This window comes from Typopeltis vanoorti, chromosome 9, assembly GCF_054136105.1.
Source record: "Typopeltis vanoorti isolate ZY-2024b chromosome 9, IOZ_Tvanoo_1.0, whole genome shotgun sequence".
NCBI classification, from domain to species: domain Eukaryota; kingdom Metazoa; phylum Arthropoda; class Arachnida; order Uropygi; family Thelyphonidae; genus Typopeltis; species Typopeltis vanoorti.
In genome coordinates, this window is record NC_143557.1 from 65,956,309 (window position 1) to 65,975,467 (window position 19,159).

Here is a 19,159-nt window from a genome sequence, read left to right on the forward strand (position 1 = left end):
TGGCTCCTCTTCTTCCTCTCTCGCTTTTTCTTCTGACACTCTCTGTGCTTCCAATTCAATCAGCTCTTCATCCGAAAATTCTTTTATTTCACAATCTAGCAACTCCTCTACGTCTTCTATTTCACATTCTAATTTAAGATTTTTTGCAAGTTTAACTATTTTTTCTGTAATCACTTCCAGTTCCTCTCCTTTTTCAAATCCTTCAAATGTATTCGCATAACATTTTAGACACTTTTTCCAAATTCCCGACATACAATTCTTTGTTACACATTTCCATGCGGTCGAAATATTCTTGATACACTGAAGAATGCTGTACTGCTTCCAAAAGTCTCGCAAAGATAAATCAGCATGAGAATCTATCGCTTTGATGACTTGCGAATGTCGTACTGAGGTAGTGAGCCTTGAATGCTGAAATAGCACCCTGATCCATGGGTTGAATGAGAGTGGTTGTGTTAGGTGGCATAAAAACCACTCTAACATCATGTTGAAGGTTGTCCAGATGAGGAGCGTGGCCAGGGGCATTGTCCATAATCAATGAAATCTTGAAAGGGATACGTCTCTCCGCACAATATTCGCGAGCCTGGGTAATAAAGCAGTTCATGAACTAGTCTTCAAACAGTGCTTGAGTCATCCAAGCTTTAGGGTTTGAATGGTAGTAAACAGGCAGTGTGTGCTTGTTGATGTGCTTAAATGCACGAGAGTTTTCTGAACGATAAATGAGAAAAGGCTTCAGCTTAAAACCCACGGCATTCCCACCAAGCAACAAAGTCAACCAATCCTTAAAAGCTTTGAATCCTGGCATCCTTTTTGCTTCTTGGTGTATGTACGTACAATTAAGCATGCATTTCCATTGCAAGCCAGTTTCATCTACGTTAAATATTTGTTCCAGTAGATAACCTTTTTCTTTGATTAAAGAGTCGAAACTATCAATGAATTTTTGGGCTTTATCTTCATCTGCACTTCCTGCTTCTCCTGTGACACGTACATTATGCAAAGCAAATCTTTTTTTTAAAAAGCTTAAACCATCCAGTACTAGCCTGAAAATCTTCTGTGTAATCGTCTCCAGCGCTTGATTTTAAACTCTGAAACAGACTTCTAGCCTTAGCTTGCTAGAAGTCTGTCATGGGTAAATTTTTCTGTATTAAATCTTCCATCCACATAAACAACAATTTCTCCATTTCATGGATGGGTCCCTGTCGTTGTTTGGTTAAAATTGTAGACTTCATAGGTGCGGAACCTTTCACAGCTTCCTGAATTCTTTCTTTGTCCTTAAGTATCGTCGATACTGTGGAATGTGATAACTTCAAGTCACGTGCTATCGTATTTACTTTCTTTCCGCCTTCATACTTCTGGATAACTTTCATTTTACACTCTAAATCAATAGTTTTCCTTGACTTTTTAGCTGGCATATCTGTAGATGAATGCATTTTCCTTTTACTAGACATTTTGGGTAGTATTTCAGTAGAATTTTAATTAATGCACCACATGCAACAGATGCTTGAAAGCGACTGAGTGTATGTGAGAGATAGTTATCGTATGATAACTATCATATCCCATAGTTATCTTATGCTCAGCTGCTTGATTTATTATTAATTTATTCATTAATTTATTATTTATTTATTTTTGTGGTCGTAAGTCGATGACCAGGTGTATTTACAAAAAAGTTCTGATATACATAGGAGAGTTATGCATAAGTCATAGGATTCTATGGAGATCATGTAATAATAATGATATACAGGTAAACCCCGAATAACACGGTCGTTAGGTTCCTAAAAAGTGCTGTGTTATGCAAATTCGTGTTATACAAAACAAAGAACTAGTACAAAAAACAGGGTTAGGTTCCAATTCCAAAAGTTAAAAAAATATACTATTTTCTTTTTATAACTAAGAGAAATGTATGTTTATTAAAACAATAATTGATCAAAAGTATTACATATTAATATTATGACATAATGTTACATAATGTTTTCTTCATCATCACTACTAAGCACCATTAAACGAGGGTGTTTTCTTTTGCAAAATATTTTCATCTTCTGAGCTTTCTTCCATAGCATCTTGAGTTCTATGCTCTACTTTTTGCAAAAAATCTGTTATTTTTGATTGTTCTTTTAGGCGAGAGAATCTCTCAGCTAAAAGCAAGCTTTGTGAAGTTCTCTCTTAAATTTTGTACTTCTTTCAGTGGAAGGATCTTCATTTAGAAAATATAACTCCAATTGTTCGGCTAAGTCTAGGCCTTTCTTTATGCTTTTTAGGATAAAATGTTTAACTTCATCATTTCCATTTGCGCTATCATCCTCTGAATTAATTTGGTTTATCCCAGATGCCATTTCTACCAAATTTGCTTCATGTCTCTTCTTCTACCAGTATTTCTTGAATATCTTCAACATTCATATTGTCAAAACCTTCCCCTCCTAGAAGCTTTAGCAAGTTCTATTATTGCATCCATTCAATTTTCTGCTGGCTTGATTAGATTTTCGCTTTGAACTGACTCTGGCCATATATTCTTACAACAGGCATTTAACGTTGTCAGTTTTATTTCCTTGATGGATGAAGTTATGAGATTAATACAGTCCAAAATTGTAAAAAGTTTCCATGCCTCCATGACTTCGATAGATTCGTCGTCGACTTTATTCAAAACACATTGCAATGATTTCCTGATGTAATTGGTTTTAAATGTAGCTATAATTCCTTGATCTAATGATTGAAGTAATGAACTTGTATTCGGTGGTAAGAAAATTATTTTGACATTTGGGTGATTTAAATCTTTCGGATGGCTGTGTGCATTATCCAATATCAGAACTTTAAAATCTAGATTTTTATGCTTTAAGTAGTTTTCCACACTTGGTACAAAACAGTTTACAAACCATTTTAAAGATACCAAGCTATTTTAAACCTGGTTTTACTCCATTTCCCAAGTAAGCAAACAGACAATAAGTCAAGTTTGCACCTGCACGTAATGCAAGTCTAGCTGACCCTGCAGGTAGTGCAAGACCAAGGTAACTCATGGTAAAAGTAGAATAACCTCTGATCACTAATCTTAATATTTACCCATAATGCAAAGCACATCTCCTGGAGGAGATGTATGATGCTTTGTATTATACATTTGTATATAATGCTTTGTATTATTAAAGGCAAGGGGCCACTACCCAGACCGGTTTCGACCTTTATTGATAACACGACATTTCCTACAACACAGTTTCACTCTAACACAGTTCGAGAATTGGGGAAAATCCCTGTGTAACACGGCATTCCTACAACATGTTCTCGCTCTAACATGGTTTGAAAATTCCTGTAAAACACAGGATGTGATGAGAGCTTTTAAGAGCAAGCATCATCTCATTCGATATTTTTCATTCGAGATTATTTTACCCAAGATAAAATACTTTCTACAGTTTACAAACCATTTTTTAAATAAATCAGTAGTTACCCAAGCTTTCTTATTTGTCATCCAATATACTGGTAAAGCACTCTTAAAAAAGGTTCAATAATACATACAAAGAATAGTACAAAGAAGAAAACGGTGAAAGTTTTAAAATATCTTTAATATTCCCCAAACAAAATGAATTTAAAATTCTAATAAATTCTAAAATTCTGTATGCAAATCTGACATGACATACATGCTCGAATGAAAAATATTGAATGAGATGATGCTTGCTCTTAAAAGCTCTCATCACATCCCATGTTTTACAGGAATTTTCGAACCATGTTAGAGCGAGAACATGTTGTAGGAATGCCGTGTTACACAGGGATTTTCCCCAATTCTCGAACCGTGTTAGAGCGAAACTGTGTTGTAGGAAATGCCGTGTTATATGGAGGGTTACCTGTACAACATAATTCTCATAGAAATATCTAGTTCCTATTGTGATCTGCTTATGGAATTCATTGCCAAAGTAAGATGCACTATGTCATTTTGTAAATACACTTGCACAGTGTATTTATAAAAAGTTATGATATACATGGAAGAGTTATGCATAAGTCATAGGATTCTATGGAGATCCTGTAATAATAATAATAATTTTGTTAAACAAGCATTTTAAATGCATTTTCTACTAATTTTCTTTTCCCTTTCCCTTTAGACAATTTTCATATTTTGTCATAATTTATAATTTTACATCAGTTTAAATTTATTTTTATTTTGATATTTGAAGATGTTTTAATTCTCAGAACTTTACTTTTTAATTCGATAACTATATATTATTTTGATTAGAAATGAAGAGGAACTTCAGAATTTGTGTGAAGAGGAATTACTTTTAACAAAAAACTGCCTTTTAACTAATCCTAAATCTTATGGAGCTTGGCATCACCGTAGATGGGTTATGAGTGAAATGCCCCAGCCAAACTGGGATCTTGAATTACATCTTTGTAACAAATTTCTTGAATTGGATGAGAGAAATTGTAAGTAGGAAAATTCTTTGCATACTTTGAAACTGTTATTTTGGGACTGATATGTAATGTTTTTATTTAATTATAAAATTAATTATAAATTTTATTAGTTAAAACTTTTATTGAATCTTTCTCTCAAGTGAAACTGCTTTCTGTTTTTTTTTAGGATTAGAAGTCTTTCTTCTCATCCTAAGTTCCTTAATTCTAATCCTAAATCTCAGCTCTCTTCATTCCAGTTAAATATATAAAAAGTATTATTATTGTTTTTTAATTAAATAAGAAAATTTCCTGGAATAAATCCTAAAGGGATGTCCAGGACACTGTGATTACCTAGATAGCTTAATACAGGATTTCATTAGTTTCCTAACTACAGTTCCCCCCCCCCCCCCCTAGACTGGTTGTTATTTATTCAAGTTTTTAATTCAAATGGTTCTTAAATTTATGTTATCTGAGATGCTCCTAGCTGCATCCATCTTGATCAGTTATTGGCAACTTTTGAGAATCAATTTTATGAACTCTCTACGTAGCATTTGTAGAGGTATTGATCAGAATGTTTCAGTAGTTTGTTATAGTGAATGAAGTGTTTGCTACAGTGAAAGATGACTATATTCATTTATTACTTCCCCTTCATGGAGACATTAAAATAAATTTTTCTGTATAAAACTAATTGTGACTGTGATTTATGTGCTTAACCAATGAAAGAACTTCAGAAAATGATGCCCTCTCTGTAACTGGCTACAAAAATATTATTTTATTGCATTTCTATAACAATATATAAAAGTTTTACCAAATTAAAGGAATAGTCTTCTTTATGTATTAGAAATTTTTTTTTCATAATTACATGATGCCATTAATGATAAGTTTTTTAAATGAACAATAATAAAGATAAAAAAAAAATCCATTAACACCTTTTATTCCCTTATGAGGAGTAGGTGAGGCCATTTTATTCCTATCTGACTTTTGGAGACTGAGTGGACAATTCGCTCTCTACTGGTAACCAATCAGTGATAGCTGTCCAGAGATATCACTAATTATAAGTGGCATCCGACGAAGAGATGACTGACGTGAACTCTGCTAATGTTGAGTTCAATTGTGTTTTAGTAGCTGACTTTACGCTGTTTGCCTTGGTTCCCTGATGAAAACAATGGGGTCTTTGTTTAACCAGACAGCATGAAATTCTGTCATGTACCATTCTTTCATTCATAGTGAAGAATTTATAGAGACACACAACACAACACACGTTAGAATAATTACTTTACTTAACATTAGGAAAGTAACATTTGATTTTTCAACCTCTGTATTGAGGTCATCATCAGGAAAAATACATATGGAAAAAATACAACTTAGATGATACTGCACTATACAAAAGGCAGATGAATCTAAATGCTTGTTAATCATTTAACTTGACCTCTTGTGGGAAAAAAAAATAATAATAATAAAAAGTAAAATAAAAATAAATAAATAAAATAAAATAAAAATACAAAAAATGAAAAAAAATTACAATAAAAATAATATATATAAAAGGAACTACATTAAACATTTTAAAAATTATTATTATCCAGGCCTCCATGGAGTCAAAAGACTCATCGTCAGAGGTCGTTTTTAGGAAACACAATGTTTATCATACCACTCTTTGAAACCATTGACCTTCCTGCTCTAACCACTCTCTCTCTCTCAGTCTTCTTGTATTGAGATTTTCTTCTGTTTGGGCTTGTTCTTGTTGCTATACGGATTGCAGATGGGTCCTCCACATTCTTGGAATGATTAATCCATCATTTTTGTTCAGATTTGGATAACGTTTCTCAGCTCATGTTAAGTAAAGTAATTATTCTAGCACTTGTGTCTCCATAAATTCTTCACTATTTCTTCACTTTACCATTATGTAAAATAATACCATTATTTTACATAATAGTTTAAGCCAATAAGAATATGGTTTGGTTAGCTAAATCCCAATTACCAGCCCATCCTTGTTTGTTCAGTATCCTGATAGATACCTAACAGGGTGTACCACAAAAAGGTGGGAATTGCACATTAGGTCAGAAGTCCTGGTCAGTTCTCTGCATTATTTAAAAGGCTATGTGGAGGTCTCCTCCTAGTTATACAGTTTAACCCTTAAGCACTCCATTTCCTATATCATTGATATACAAACAACCAAGGACCTACTGAACCTTGTGGTACACAATTAGTCACCTACCCTCTCCTGGACTCAACTTTTCCATAAACTACCCTTTGATATCTCTCTATCAATCATTCTCTGATCCAAACCACCAGATTCATATCCATACCCATTTGCTTGAATTTATGCAAGAGTTCTCTGCAGAATCCTCTCAAATGCCTTTGCACAGTTCAGCAGAATAACTTAGCCATTTCCTTTATCCAATTCCATTGCCACTTTATTATAAAAGGTTAGCAAATTACTAAGGCAAGACCTATCCTTTACAAACCATGTTGCCCCTTACAGAGTATCACATTCCTCTGCCTAGTTTCGAATTCTTTCTTTCACCAATTTCTCCAATACTCACTCCTGAGTGGTGGTTAAGGAAGCTTTTACTTTACTTGCATTGTGACTGTTTTGACCTCTTTCCACAACAGTGGAATCTTCCCAGTACAGAGGCTTAAATTAAACTGTCTGGTCATGAGGAGCTGATAATGCTCTTGCGCATTCTTGTAATACACTGGCTGATATGCCATCTGATCCCATGGCCATTTTCGCATTGATCTTCTACAATATTCCAAGCACTCCCAATTCTTCAACCTCTGTTCTCCCATTGGTCAATGTCATATCTGTCATTGTAATATCATCACCTATATTTTCACGGTTCATCCTTGTAAAACGATCACTTAGTAACTCAACTGTTTCATTTAATTCTGTTACCTCCCTACCATCAACACTTTTTTTTAAAGTCATCTTTCCATAGTAATTCTTCCTTTTACTTGCCAGATAGCAAAATAACTCTTTAAGATTTCTTTTGGCCTCATCAGCTAGCTTTCTCTCATAATTAGCTTTAGTCTTCCTTACCATACAGGTCACCTTTCTTGCCTGTGCCTTGTACTGCTTGTGAGCATGCTGATCACTCTTTTCTTTATTCTCTCTTCATAACTTTTTCTTTGTCTGTAACTCCTGCTTAATGATGCTATTTATTCATCTAACTCCTATCTGATTTATCCTTCTGACTCTGGGTATACAGTCTGATACTGCTTTCTTCAAACACCCTTTGACTACCTCCCATGCACTGCCAACATCTCTTCCCTCCAAATTCTTATGACAAGCTGAGGAGTCAGCTTGTCATAATTACCTGCTTTGTAATTCCACAGATATCTCTTCTTAACAGAAAATTCTGTATCTCTGGTATTTCACAGGTCAAGACTGCACGATCACTTTCCTCCAAGTGAGGGAGTCATCATAGTTTATTTACTGTTAGTTCTCTGATGCTGTCATCAGATCCAGCACTCTCAAGCCTTGTCCCTCCATTACATGTTGTCTCAGGTAGTTATCTTTTAACAGCTGTATAAATTCCATTTCCTTCCCTCAATGTGACCATTCCTCCTCCCAATCCGTGACCCCATAACTGAATAATTACTCGATTGACCTGTACTTTTTGTCCTCCCAGTCTGTGTTCCCATAGTTGAAAATCTGCTATAATAATCTTCTTCATAGATTTTAGACCAAGTGGCATGATGTCTCATGCCATCGCTTTCTTGGTCTTCCAGTTCTTCTTTTTTCCATTTATTTTATATCTGTATAGTATTTTTGGCAGTCTGCTATTGTCTGTGATTTAGATATTCTAACCATTTTTGTTTATATTTACTTATACAGTAAATATAAACAAAAATATATACAGGTAGTTAATTGATTTTATATTTAGGGATTGTAAAATTTCTTCATTTGTTTTATGGTCCCACTTGGTATATCAGCTGTTTTTCTCAGAAAAACAGCTAATATTTAAATATCTCTTATATATAAAAACCTCTGCTATTTAAATCCATTTTCATTCTTCTTTTTATGGTCAATGTTTCACTTCCATATAATAATAAAGTTGGTTTAGACAAGTTTTATATAGTCTGATTCTGGTGTGTTTTGGTACCAGAGATAGTTTAAATATATTATTTATTATGCTGTTTACTTGTTAAACAAAATTTAATATTTTAATGTCACTATCTTTTTCATCTTCATATGATAATCCAATCCTAGATAGTATTTGAAAGTATTTATTTGTTCTAATATTTTATTATCTATTACTATTTTACTTCTTATTGGATTTTTTTCTTTTGAAAGATTTTTTTCATTATTTTTGTCTTTACTTTTGATATTTTCATAATTATATTGTTCTGAAATTTTATTTAATGATTTTTACCAATCTCTGCAGATCATCTTCTTATGTAGCTAATACAATTTGATCATCTGCAAATAATAGTGGATCTATCTTTATTTATGGTTTATTTGTATACCAAATGGGTTATGCTGTTTCCATATTGTTATAATTTTATTTATAGGTATATTAAAAAAAAAATAGAGGTGATAAGGTACATCTTTGCTGTACTCCTCTTGATATACAGGGGGGGGGGGGGAAGAGGACCGAAAAGTTCTGATAAACACCTAGAACAAAAATGATATTAACTGATATAACCACAAGAAAGAACATATCTTAAAACCCTTTAAACCCCATGTTTCATCTGATATAAGCAACTGATATAACCATCCCCCTGATGGTTATATAGTTGCTTTAATATCATTTTTGTTCTAGCTGTTTATCAGAACTTCCCCCTCCCGTATCTTTTCATTCTGATATTTGTTCTAATTTGACTGCTATTTTATTTTCTGTAAATATTTCTTGAATAGATGGTTAGAGCTGGTTTGGCATATTTAGATCAGTTAATTTTTAAAATAATTTTTGTCTATTAATTTTATCAAAGGCTTTTTCATAATCAGTGAAGGCCACATGTGCTTCTTTTTGAAATTCTCTTCTCTTTTTGATTAATAATTTTAGAGTAAAAATTGAGTCTATGCAAGATTGGTCTTTTTGGAATCCACTCTGTTCTTGTAGTAGTTTGCTCTCTACAATAGTGTTTAGTTTCTCTTTTAATATTTCTGCATATATTTTCTACCCTGCGTTTTATGCTATAGTTATTTCAGTCACCTTTATTTTGCTTTTTTATAAATTGGATTAACCAGTGCTTTTTTCTAAGAGTTTGGAATATTTCCAGAAATCCTGACAATGTTACAGAAGTCTTTCATTAAATTTTTCACCTGCATTTTCATGTTTAGATTGTCTACTTCTGGTGTTTTCCTATTTTTCATAAATTTAGATTAATCCTTTATCCAAGTGTGAGCAAACAAAGTTTGCACCTGAAAGTATCTTCAGGACTGGGGTAAGATAGTACAACACCAGACAACTCGTTGCAAAGGTGGAGCAAGCTTACATCACTCCTATCTCAGTATCTCCCATAATGCAAAACACATCTCCTTGCGGATATGTATAATGTTATGCATTAAGGGAAAGGCCACTACCCAGACTAGTTTTGACCTTTATTGAGATCTCTTCAGTGGGAGCCAGGCCCAGATGTGGAGATACCAGGCAGAAGCAATAGCAAGGTCATCTCTACCTATAAGAGTTGCCAAAAGGTGTGCCACCTTTTTTTTTTATTAAATTACTCTGGATTTAGTTCTAGTTAGTCCTATTTTTCATTGTATTTAATGTATATTTTAGTTCTGACATCATAATATTTTCTGTTAGATCATTCTTTGTTATATAAAATTTTACTTCTCTATTATCATCAGCCTAGAAAGTTTGAAAATAAGTTACCTATTTTTTTAAATCTGTTGTTTGTTTTTACCTTTTCTTTTATTTCTTTGTTTGTGTATTTTATTAATTTATTGGTTTTTGGTTGTGGCTTAGTCCTTTTCTAGTTCTGTTACAAAATTGTCCCATCCATCTCTCTGTATTTTTCTGTACTTCGTTTTGCATTTGCACTGCTTTTTTTGGCTCTTTATTTTTGTTTCTTTTTACTTCTACTCTTGGAATTTAGGCATTTCTGGTAACTCTCTATTTTTTTGTTTTCATTATCCTTTCTATTTCTTTGTTCCAGTTTCATAGTCTTCTTTTTCTATTTCATTTACTCTTTATTCCTAAGCTTTCTGTTGCTGCTTTTGTAAGGATTTGTTTCATATTTTCCAATTCCTCTTATATGTCATTTGATTCTTATATGGTTTCTGTTTTTAAATCAGTGCATTTCTAATATTGTTGCCTAGTATGGGGATCTTGTAATGAAGAAATTTTGTAACTCGGCTGATAGTTATTTTACACTTTATTTATATTTAGCCATTTGGATTTCAATAGAATTTTTGCCAATACCATATAATGATCAGAGTTTAATTCAGAGCCATGATATGCTCTTACATCTAGGATTAACTCAGCTAATTTAAATTTTGCAAATAATGTAGTCAATAACTGACTACATTATATATAGCTGACCTCTCGTTATAACTGACCTCTGACTGACCATGTATATGCATGTATTTCTTTATCTTCAAATACTGAGTTCATTATTCATGACTCATTGTGCTAATTTTCCAATTCATGCCATCTACATTCTCCCTTACACTTCATGGATTATAGCAGCAACCAATTATATATTTTGTCCTTTTGGCCTCTATCTCACATTGGATAGTCTTAAATGAACTGTCTTCTGCATCTTTGTTTTCTCCTGATGTACTTCTACTCTTTAGATTTGACAATCTTCCATCTATATACAGTGCCACTGTCTGCACTATGCCACTCTCTCTCAATTATAGCACACCACCATTTACTATCACTCATGGTACATTTTTCTGTAATTTGTATCTAACAGGATGAAAAACTAGAGTTTCCAGGGAGAACTTTGCTCTCTCTCCTTATGAGATTAGCTAACTTACCTTCATTTGAAAAAAAAAAGCCCATACAGTGATTCTTCTCATCACAATAAGAATTGAATTCAGGTCTTTTCCAATCAAAGGATAACTTTAATGAGAACTCAATAACTCTTTACTGAGTGACCACTTTACAAGAGTCTATCATGTAAGTGAGACTATTGCTGTGACAGATGTGACAGAAACTGATGTGAGAATAGAGGTTAATGAATTGGAAGTACTTCGGATATTGCAGAATCTCAATGCAAATATGTCTGTGAGATTAACACATATTATGAAATATGCAAAGGAGTTGGTACTGCCTCCTATTTGGCTGTTTAAGTCTCAGTTCTGGTAAAGTTCCAAGGGAGTGGAAAGGAAAAAAGAGGTGCAAAATAGTTTCTTTGCATAAAGAAGGCTTCAAGACTGTGGTATCAAATTATAAACCAATCAGTATTTTGGGAGTGGTGGTAAAAGTATTGGAAAAGTTGGTCAGAGAGAATTCAGGAGTGGGCAGCAAGGCTTTATGAAGGACCTTAGTAATTTACTAACTTTTTTAGAATTCAGTGATAACTGAGTTGGATAAGAAATAATGGCTATATGATGATATTAGTGAATTTTGCAAAGGTATTTGACAGCATACTATTTGGAACATCTGGATTACTCTTCTCAGTTCTGCCTCATGGGTTTCTTTGGGATGGACGAGTGGAGAGGATCCAGAGGTGAGTTACCAATATAATCTGTGGAATGCTCCCTGTGTTGATAGATGGAAGATTTGTGGGTTGCAAAAATTGATTGCTGGAAAAGAGGGAATGTGATAGAAACATGTAGGTTACCAAAAGGGTTTTATAGGATTGATGCAGAGGAAATACTCCAGCACTTGGCTAGAGGGGAAGAACAAGGGGAAATGGTGTCATCCCTGGAACTGATGTGAGAATAGAGGTTGATGAATTGGAAGTACTGGAAAATGAATTAGTATGGTAATCAAAGGTGTGTAGACTGGAATTTTCACATGGAGAGTGGTGAATGAGTGGAATAGGTTGCTAGAGTCAGTTGTGGGTATTTTTTTCTGTCAATGCATGCAAGGAGAGGTATGATAGATTGGGGTCTCCCATGATAAGTCTTCAGATTCCATGGAGGTGCCCATGTAGTAATAATATTGTAACTTTGGTAAAATCTTACAGCATTTATCAATTTTGCCAGTTTGTTATTAGCTATCAAGTAGTGTAGTCATTTATTGATTTTTGACCTCTAATTATCCTAGTCAATTTATAAGTATCATTACTCATAAAAAAAAAAAAAAGCTATTCAGTATTTTTAAGTTATTGTAAGACATAGTCTGTTCTATAATTCATTGCCTATTCTTGAATTGAAGTCTCCCAATATTAATATAAAATCATTTGGATTTGTTTAATCAAATATGTCTTGTAACAACTTATAAAATTCTTTATTTTCTTCATCTCCTTCTACTGGGATATAAACTCCTGTAATTATTAGATGATTTTATTATTATTATTATTTGAGACCTCAGGGGGGGGGGCAGGGACTCATCGAGAGAGAGGCTATAAATCACCCAAACCAGCTATCATACCTTCCTTTAAATTCATTTACACTAGATGCACTCACTACCCCCTAAGGGCAAAGTATTCCACTCACTCACTCACTGCTCTCTGTGATAAAAACCTAGCTTTTACCCCTTTCTTGACTGTGAACAAACTTAACTTCCATGGATGTACCCGTGTTCTCTCCCCTCCTTCCACATAACGAAAATTTTCATCAGTCGTAATGCTATGACACCCATTCAAAAGTTTATAGGCCTCTATCATATCACCCCTCTTTCTCCTGTTAGCCAAAGTCTGCAATCCACATACTTGTAATCTGTCCTCATAATCTAAATCCCATTTTGGAACCCAGGAGACCAAATCTGCTCACAATAATCCAGGTGTGGTCTTATCAAAGCCTTGTAAAGAGGCAAAATGACTTCCTTATCCTTACATGTCAAGGTTCGCTTCAACATAGCAATTATCCTCTGAGTTGTATTTGCAACTTTTGCTATGTGACCTTTGAACTTTAAATTCTTATCAACCAATACACCAAGATTCCTTGCCTCTTCAGTTTCTTGTAGCTTAACCCCAATAATATAATATGCTGCTGGAACTCTAATCACACCAAAGTGCATAACTTTACACTTACTAACATTTAACTGATAGCCATTTTCGTTTGCCCAGATTTCCAGTCTATTCAAATCATTTTGTAATTGCTGAATATAAGTAGCATCCCTGATTGCCCTGCCTTTCTTTGCATCATCAGCAAACAATTGCAAATTTGATGATAGACCCTGGTTGATGTCATTAATGTATAAATTGAACAATAATGGCCCAAGGACTGAACCCTGAGGTACACCACTGGTCACCTTAAATCTGGCTGATTCACGCCCACTGTATACCACTTTTTGATATCTGTCTGTCAACCATCCTCTGATCCAAGTCGAGATTATATTCCAATCCCATATTCTCCAGTTTATGCAACAGCCTTTCATGTGGTATCCTATCAAATGCCTTAAAAAAAATCCAACATTATCATAGTGTATCCATTCCGTTTATCCAACTCGGACGTAACATTGTTATAAAATATGAGCAAATTGCTTAACCATGATCTTCCTTTAGTAAACCCATGCTGTTCCTTGTAGAGTATAGCATGTTTGTCTACCCATTTCTGTATGCAAGTTCTTACCAACTTCTCTAAAATCTTCACTACCAAACCAGAGATACTAATAGGTTGGTAGTTAGACACATCAGTTTTTGCACCACCCTTGTGCATTGGAACATCATACATTCCTTCCATTCCTGTGGTATCATTCCTGAGCTGAGACTCAAGTTATACAAATGTGTTGAAAGGCCTAGCTAACTCAGCTGAACATTCCTTTAGCAAACGGGCTGATATTCCATCTGTCCCTATTGAATATCAGCCCGTTTGCTAAAGGGCTGATATTCCATCTGTCCCTATTGACAAATTCTTATCCAGGTTATGCAACAGCATTTTACTTTGTTTTTATTCATGTTCCTAATAATCATTCATTTCACTATTTGCAACTTGGCATATTTTCTTTTGAGACATTTCTTATTCATATAATTAATTTTGCTCTCTCTCTCTTTTCTCCACTCCCATCCATAATATATTTGTATATAATGTTCTGATTCTTTTTTCCTCTTAATTTCTTTCTTTCATTTTTTTTTGTTTTTTTGTTTCTGCTATTATTGCAGAGAAATAATTCTTGCCTTTAGTTTTGCATCAAACTCTTCATTGTTTATTGCACTTTGATATATGAATTTCCGTATGGCAGTTCTGGATTTTTGTTTGTCCTTTTTTGTTATGGAGTATTTGGAGTTTATGTCTCAAGTAACTGAGGCTCTGAGATCAGTATTATTTCTGTGAATTGCTTATGTAACTGATGAGTTATTTTTTATTTTTTTTATTTTTTAAGGTGGTGTTGTACCACCATACCCCAGTCCTGAAGTTACTTTCAGGTGCAAACTTTGTTTGCTCACACTTGAATAAAGGATTAAACTAAATTTATTATACTGATGAGTTTGTCTGTTTTGTAGGTTGAAAAAATCCCATTTTCTGGGAGGAAAACCTTGCCACTTTCATATGATCTTTTTGGTGCCATTATCCAGTCCTGATTTTGGTGAAAAGGCTTATACGTCGGTCATTCATAATGGTATTATTTAAGGAAATTAACAAGTTATACTATCTAACAAGTATAGTATTAACAACTATACTTTTTAAATCTGTTATTAGTTAGAGCAGATTTAAAAAGTAGTTTCCCACAAAGAGGACAGATGTATACCATTGGATCTGCTTAATTTCTGTTTAAGTTAAGACAACGAAGTAAAGCTATCGGAGCTTATTTTGGCACTAAACATAGAATTTATTGGAGCAATACAAGAGTCCTTCATAAAAGTTATTTCTCATGACTGAGAACATTTTTATAAAGAAACATGTGAAACTTTATTTCATTGTCCTGACTTAAACAGATCTGATGGTCTTTGGCTATCCCCTTTGTGGGAGATAGTACTTTTTTAATTTGATAATTTTCCTGACTTTATTTGTGTGTGTGTGTGTGTGTGTGTGTGTGTGTGTGTGTGTGTGTGTGTGTGTACGTATGTGTGTATATATATCTTTCTTCTTTTCCAGAACTGCATCTTTAACTTCTTGTGTCTACCATGGCAATACACTACTGTGATCCTATTCTGATGATTATTCTTGTTGAGAGGCTTATACGCTGGTTAAACATGATAACTAATATTTAAGGAATTGACAGCGTATACTAGAAATATAGATTAAATAAACTATACTTTCCGATATTTCGGCAAACGTCACGTTGCCATCTTCTTGGGAACTTACTACAAAGACACGTGCACACAAGTACTAATAACAGCAAATGAGACTGAAGCTAGGAAGCTAGCGTTTTCCTAAAGTCCTGATGGTGCCCCCTGGCGGGCTATATTGGTAGTTCTTGGCCTTTGGGCTGAAGTTCTTCTGATAAAAGTTTCCCAAATTTGGGGCAGTCTCATGCATCCAAATTTGTTGAGGTTTGGCATGTTCCTAAGGGCTGAGGCTGATTCCATGAATAGTCTTTCATACTTGAATTTGCTGCGGTGTATTACTGTGGCTTTCTTCCATCTTATTCTGTGGCGAGTATCCAGAGCGTGGTCTGCAAGCCCAGAGTGGCTGTACTGGTGAAATCGGATGTAATCCTTGTGTTCTGAGATTCTGATATTTGCTGTCCTGCCTGTTTGGCCAAAGTAGGACAGTTTACAGCTGCAAGGGACCTGGTATACACCAGGTAGGTCTAGGGGAAGTGGTTGGTCTTTGGTGGAGCGGATAAGGGATGCCAGTTTTCTATGTGGTCTGTAACAAGTGGTCAAGTCATGTTTTTTTAAGATTTTATTGATTTTTTCCGAGGTGCCTCGGATGTAGGGAATGGTGATGGATTTAGAGTAATCTTTTTTGTGAAGGGGAGGGGGTGGTGGGATGACTGGGTTAAGTATTTTTTGGAGGGGGTAGCCGTTGGCTGAGAAAGTGTCACGGATGTGATTTAGTTCAGTGGTTAGGGCTTGATCATTAGAACAGATTATTTTTGCCCTGTTGAATAATGTTTTAATAACTCCATATTGTTGTGAGGGGGGGGGGGATTGTTGGTGAATGTATCTGCCTGTATGGGTGGATTTTCTATAAACTGAGAAAACCAAGGTTCCATCAGGTTGTAGGGTGACTAGTGTGTCTAGGAAGGGGAGGTTATTGTTTTCCTCTTTTTCCAGGGTGAATTTGATTCTAGGGTGTTGGTTGTTTAAGTGTGTTAGGAAGGAGAGGAGTGAATCCGGGCCATGTGGCCAAATAGCGAAAACATCATCAACGTAGCGAAGCCATATGGTAGGTTTTTGTGGGGCTGAGTTTAAGGCTTTCTCTTCAAACGTCTCCATGAAGAAGTTGGCCAAGGGTGGGGAAAGTGGTGAACCCATGGCTGTCCCCTCTATCTGTTTGTAGAATTTTTCCTGCCAAACGAAATAGCCTGAGTTCATTGTAAACTGAAATAGGGCTGAGATATCGGGAGGAAATTTAGCTTGGATTAGCTCTAAGGTTTCTTTGAGGGGGACATTCGTAAATATGGAGGAGACATCAAAACTGACCATTATGTCATTATGTTGGAGTGTAAGGTTTTCTATACTGGCTTTGAAGTGGGCTGATTTTTTATGTGTGATGGTGTATTGCCAGTATAGTGTGAGAGCGCTTTGGCTAAATGCTTGGCTAGTTTGTAAGTGGGGGAATCAATGCCATCCACTATGGGACGTAATGGCACATTTTCTTTGTGTATTTTTGGGAGCCCATATATGCGGGGGGGTCTAGAGTTATAGGGTTTTAGTCTGTTGGTAATCTCCACAGGCCAAGAAGTGACCTTCTTAAGGAGCCTATGGAGTTTTCTAATTTGTGAGTTGGTGGGATTGTAATCAATGGGGAGGTAAGTGCAACGATCTAATAATAAAGCCTTGAGCTTACCTGTGTAGTCTTTAAGATTGAGTACCACAGTGGCGTTCCCCTTATCTGCTTTGGTGATCACTATTTTTTTGTTTCTCTTCAATTCTTGTAGTGCCTTGTATTCACTAATGGATATGTTGGATTTTGGAGGTTTTGCTTTATTGAGAACACAGGCTACATCCAATCTAATATTGTTGGCGATGTGGTTTGGAAGTTGGCGAATCCCGCGTTCAATTTGGATCATTAATTCCTCGGCCGGTAATTTCTTAGGAGCAACGGCAAAGTTGTGACCACGTGACAGAGCGTGGAGTGCTTCAGGCTTTAAGGTAGCTGACGAAAGGTCAACAACAGTGTTGGTTTGTAGTTTAGGTTTGGACGCCGAGTTCTTTATCAATTTATCAAACTTGTTGATATGTCGGCTTCGTACTCATTCAAATTCTTTTTTAGCTGTCGTACACGAGACGTCATGTAGGACTGACCAAAGCTCGTGATTCAGAGTAAGTGAAAGCTCATTTTCTAGCGTTGAAATAGCTCTGTTTATGTCAGCTAGGGAACCGCGTGTAGCGGTAATTTGCTCCCGAAGTAATGCCTGGCTAGCACGGTTGTAAATACGGAGAGCTTTCTGTGAGATGAAGCGGTGTTTAAATTTAACACAGTTCGGGATGACTTGATTATCCCTGCAGCGTTTTAGGAATGCCAGACGGTTAAGTTGTCTGGATAACTTGAGCTTCAGTTTGCCGTAATGGCGGTCCTTGCGTGCAAAGAGATCTCCGTGGATGATCATTATTCTTGTTGAGAGGTAATACACAGTAATACACCGCAGCAAGTTCAAGTATGAAAGACTATTCATGGAATCAGCCTCGGCTCTTAGGAACATGCCAAACCTCAACAAATTTACTGCCCCAAATTTGGGAAACTTTTATCAGAAGAACTTCAACCCAAAGGCCAAGAACTACCAATATAGTCCGCCAGGGGGCACCATCAGGACTTTAGGAAAACGCTAGCTTCCTAGCTTCAGTCTCATTTGCTGTTATTAGTACTTGTGTGCACGTGTCTTTGTAGTAAGTTCCCAAGAAGGTGGCAACGTGACGTTCGCCGAAATATCGGAAAGTATATATTAAAGTTTATTTAATCTATATTTCTAGTATACGCTGTCAATTCCTTAAATATTAGTTATCATATTCTGATGATGCCTATGATGCTTAGGCAAAAATTCTACTTTAATAAAGTTTTTTACATGAGTTTAACTGTGTTTTTATAATTCTTTTCATTATGCCAACTCACAGTATTTTATTATTGAAACAAATGAACACTTTACTTTGCTCAGCTCCAGAGAACTGAAGTAGATGAGGATAAAAGGAGAGAAAAAAGAGAATAAAATGAGACTACAGTAGTGTAATGCCATGGTAGACACAAGCAGTTAAAGATGCAGTTCCGGAAAAGAAGAAAGCATACTGATAGTGCCTAGCAAATAAGTTGGAAGATTTCCTAAAAGAATACAGAGGAAAAAAGTAAAGAAGCAAGTTAAGCTATGTGTTTAAGACAACTAAACAAAAGTCATGGAAAGACTTCATTAAGAATATAGAAGGTAAATATCAGCAAGTTGGCAAAATGTTATGGAGGTTATTGAGAAAGCTGTATAACTGAGAGGAGACCTCCACATAACCTTTAAAGGATGCGTAGAACCGACCAGGGCTTCTGACCTAATGTCCAATCCTCACCTTCTCGTGGTGCACCCTGTTGGGTATCTACCTGGATATTGAACGAACGAGGATGGGCTGGCAATTTGGGATTTAGCCGACCAAATTGTATTCTTATTCGTTAAACCAAAATAAAAATGGTGGTACAACA

The 19,159-nt window shown here is 35.2% G+C and overlaps 1 protein-coding gene across 1 annotated transcript in view; it reads left to right on the forward strand.

The window, feature by feature from the left end:
* The window catches only part of RabGGTa (Rab geranylgeranyltransferase subunit alpha), a 268,975-nt gene that overhangs the window by 57,530 nt on the left and 192,286 nt on the right, over positions 1-19,159 (forward strand). Inside the window, exon 4 of the mRNA XM_090397695.1 lies at positions 4,208-4,395. Coding sequence (XP_090253821.1) covers positions 4,208-4,395 — 188 coding nt within the window. The remainder of the gene's footprint in view (positions 1-4,207; positions 4,396-19,159) is intronic.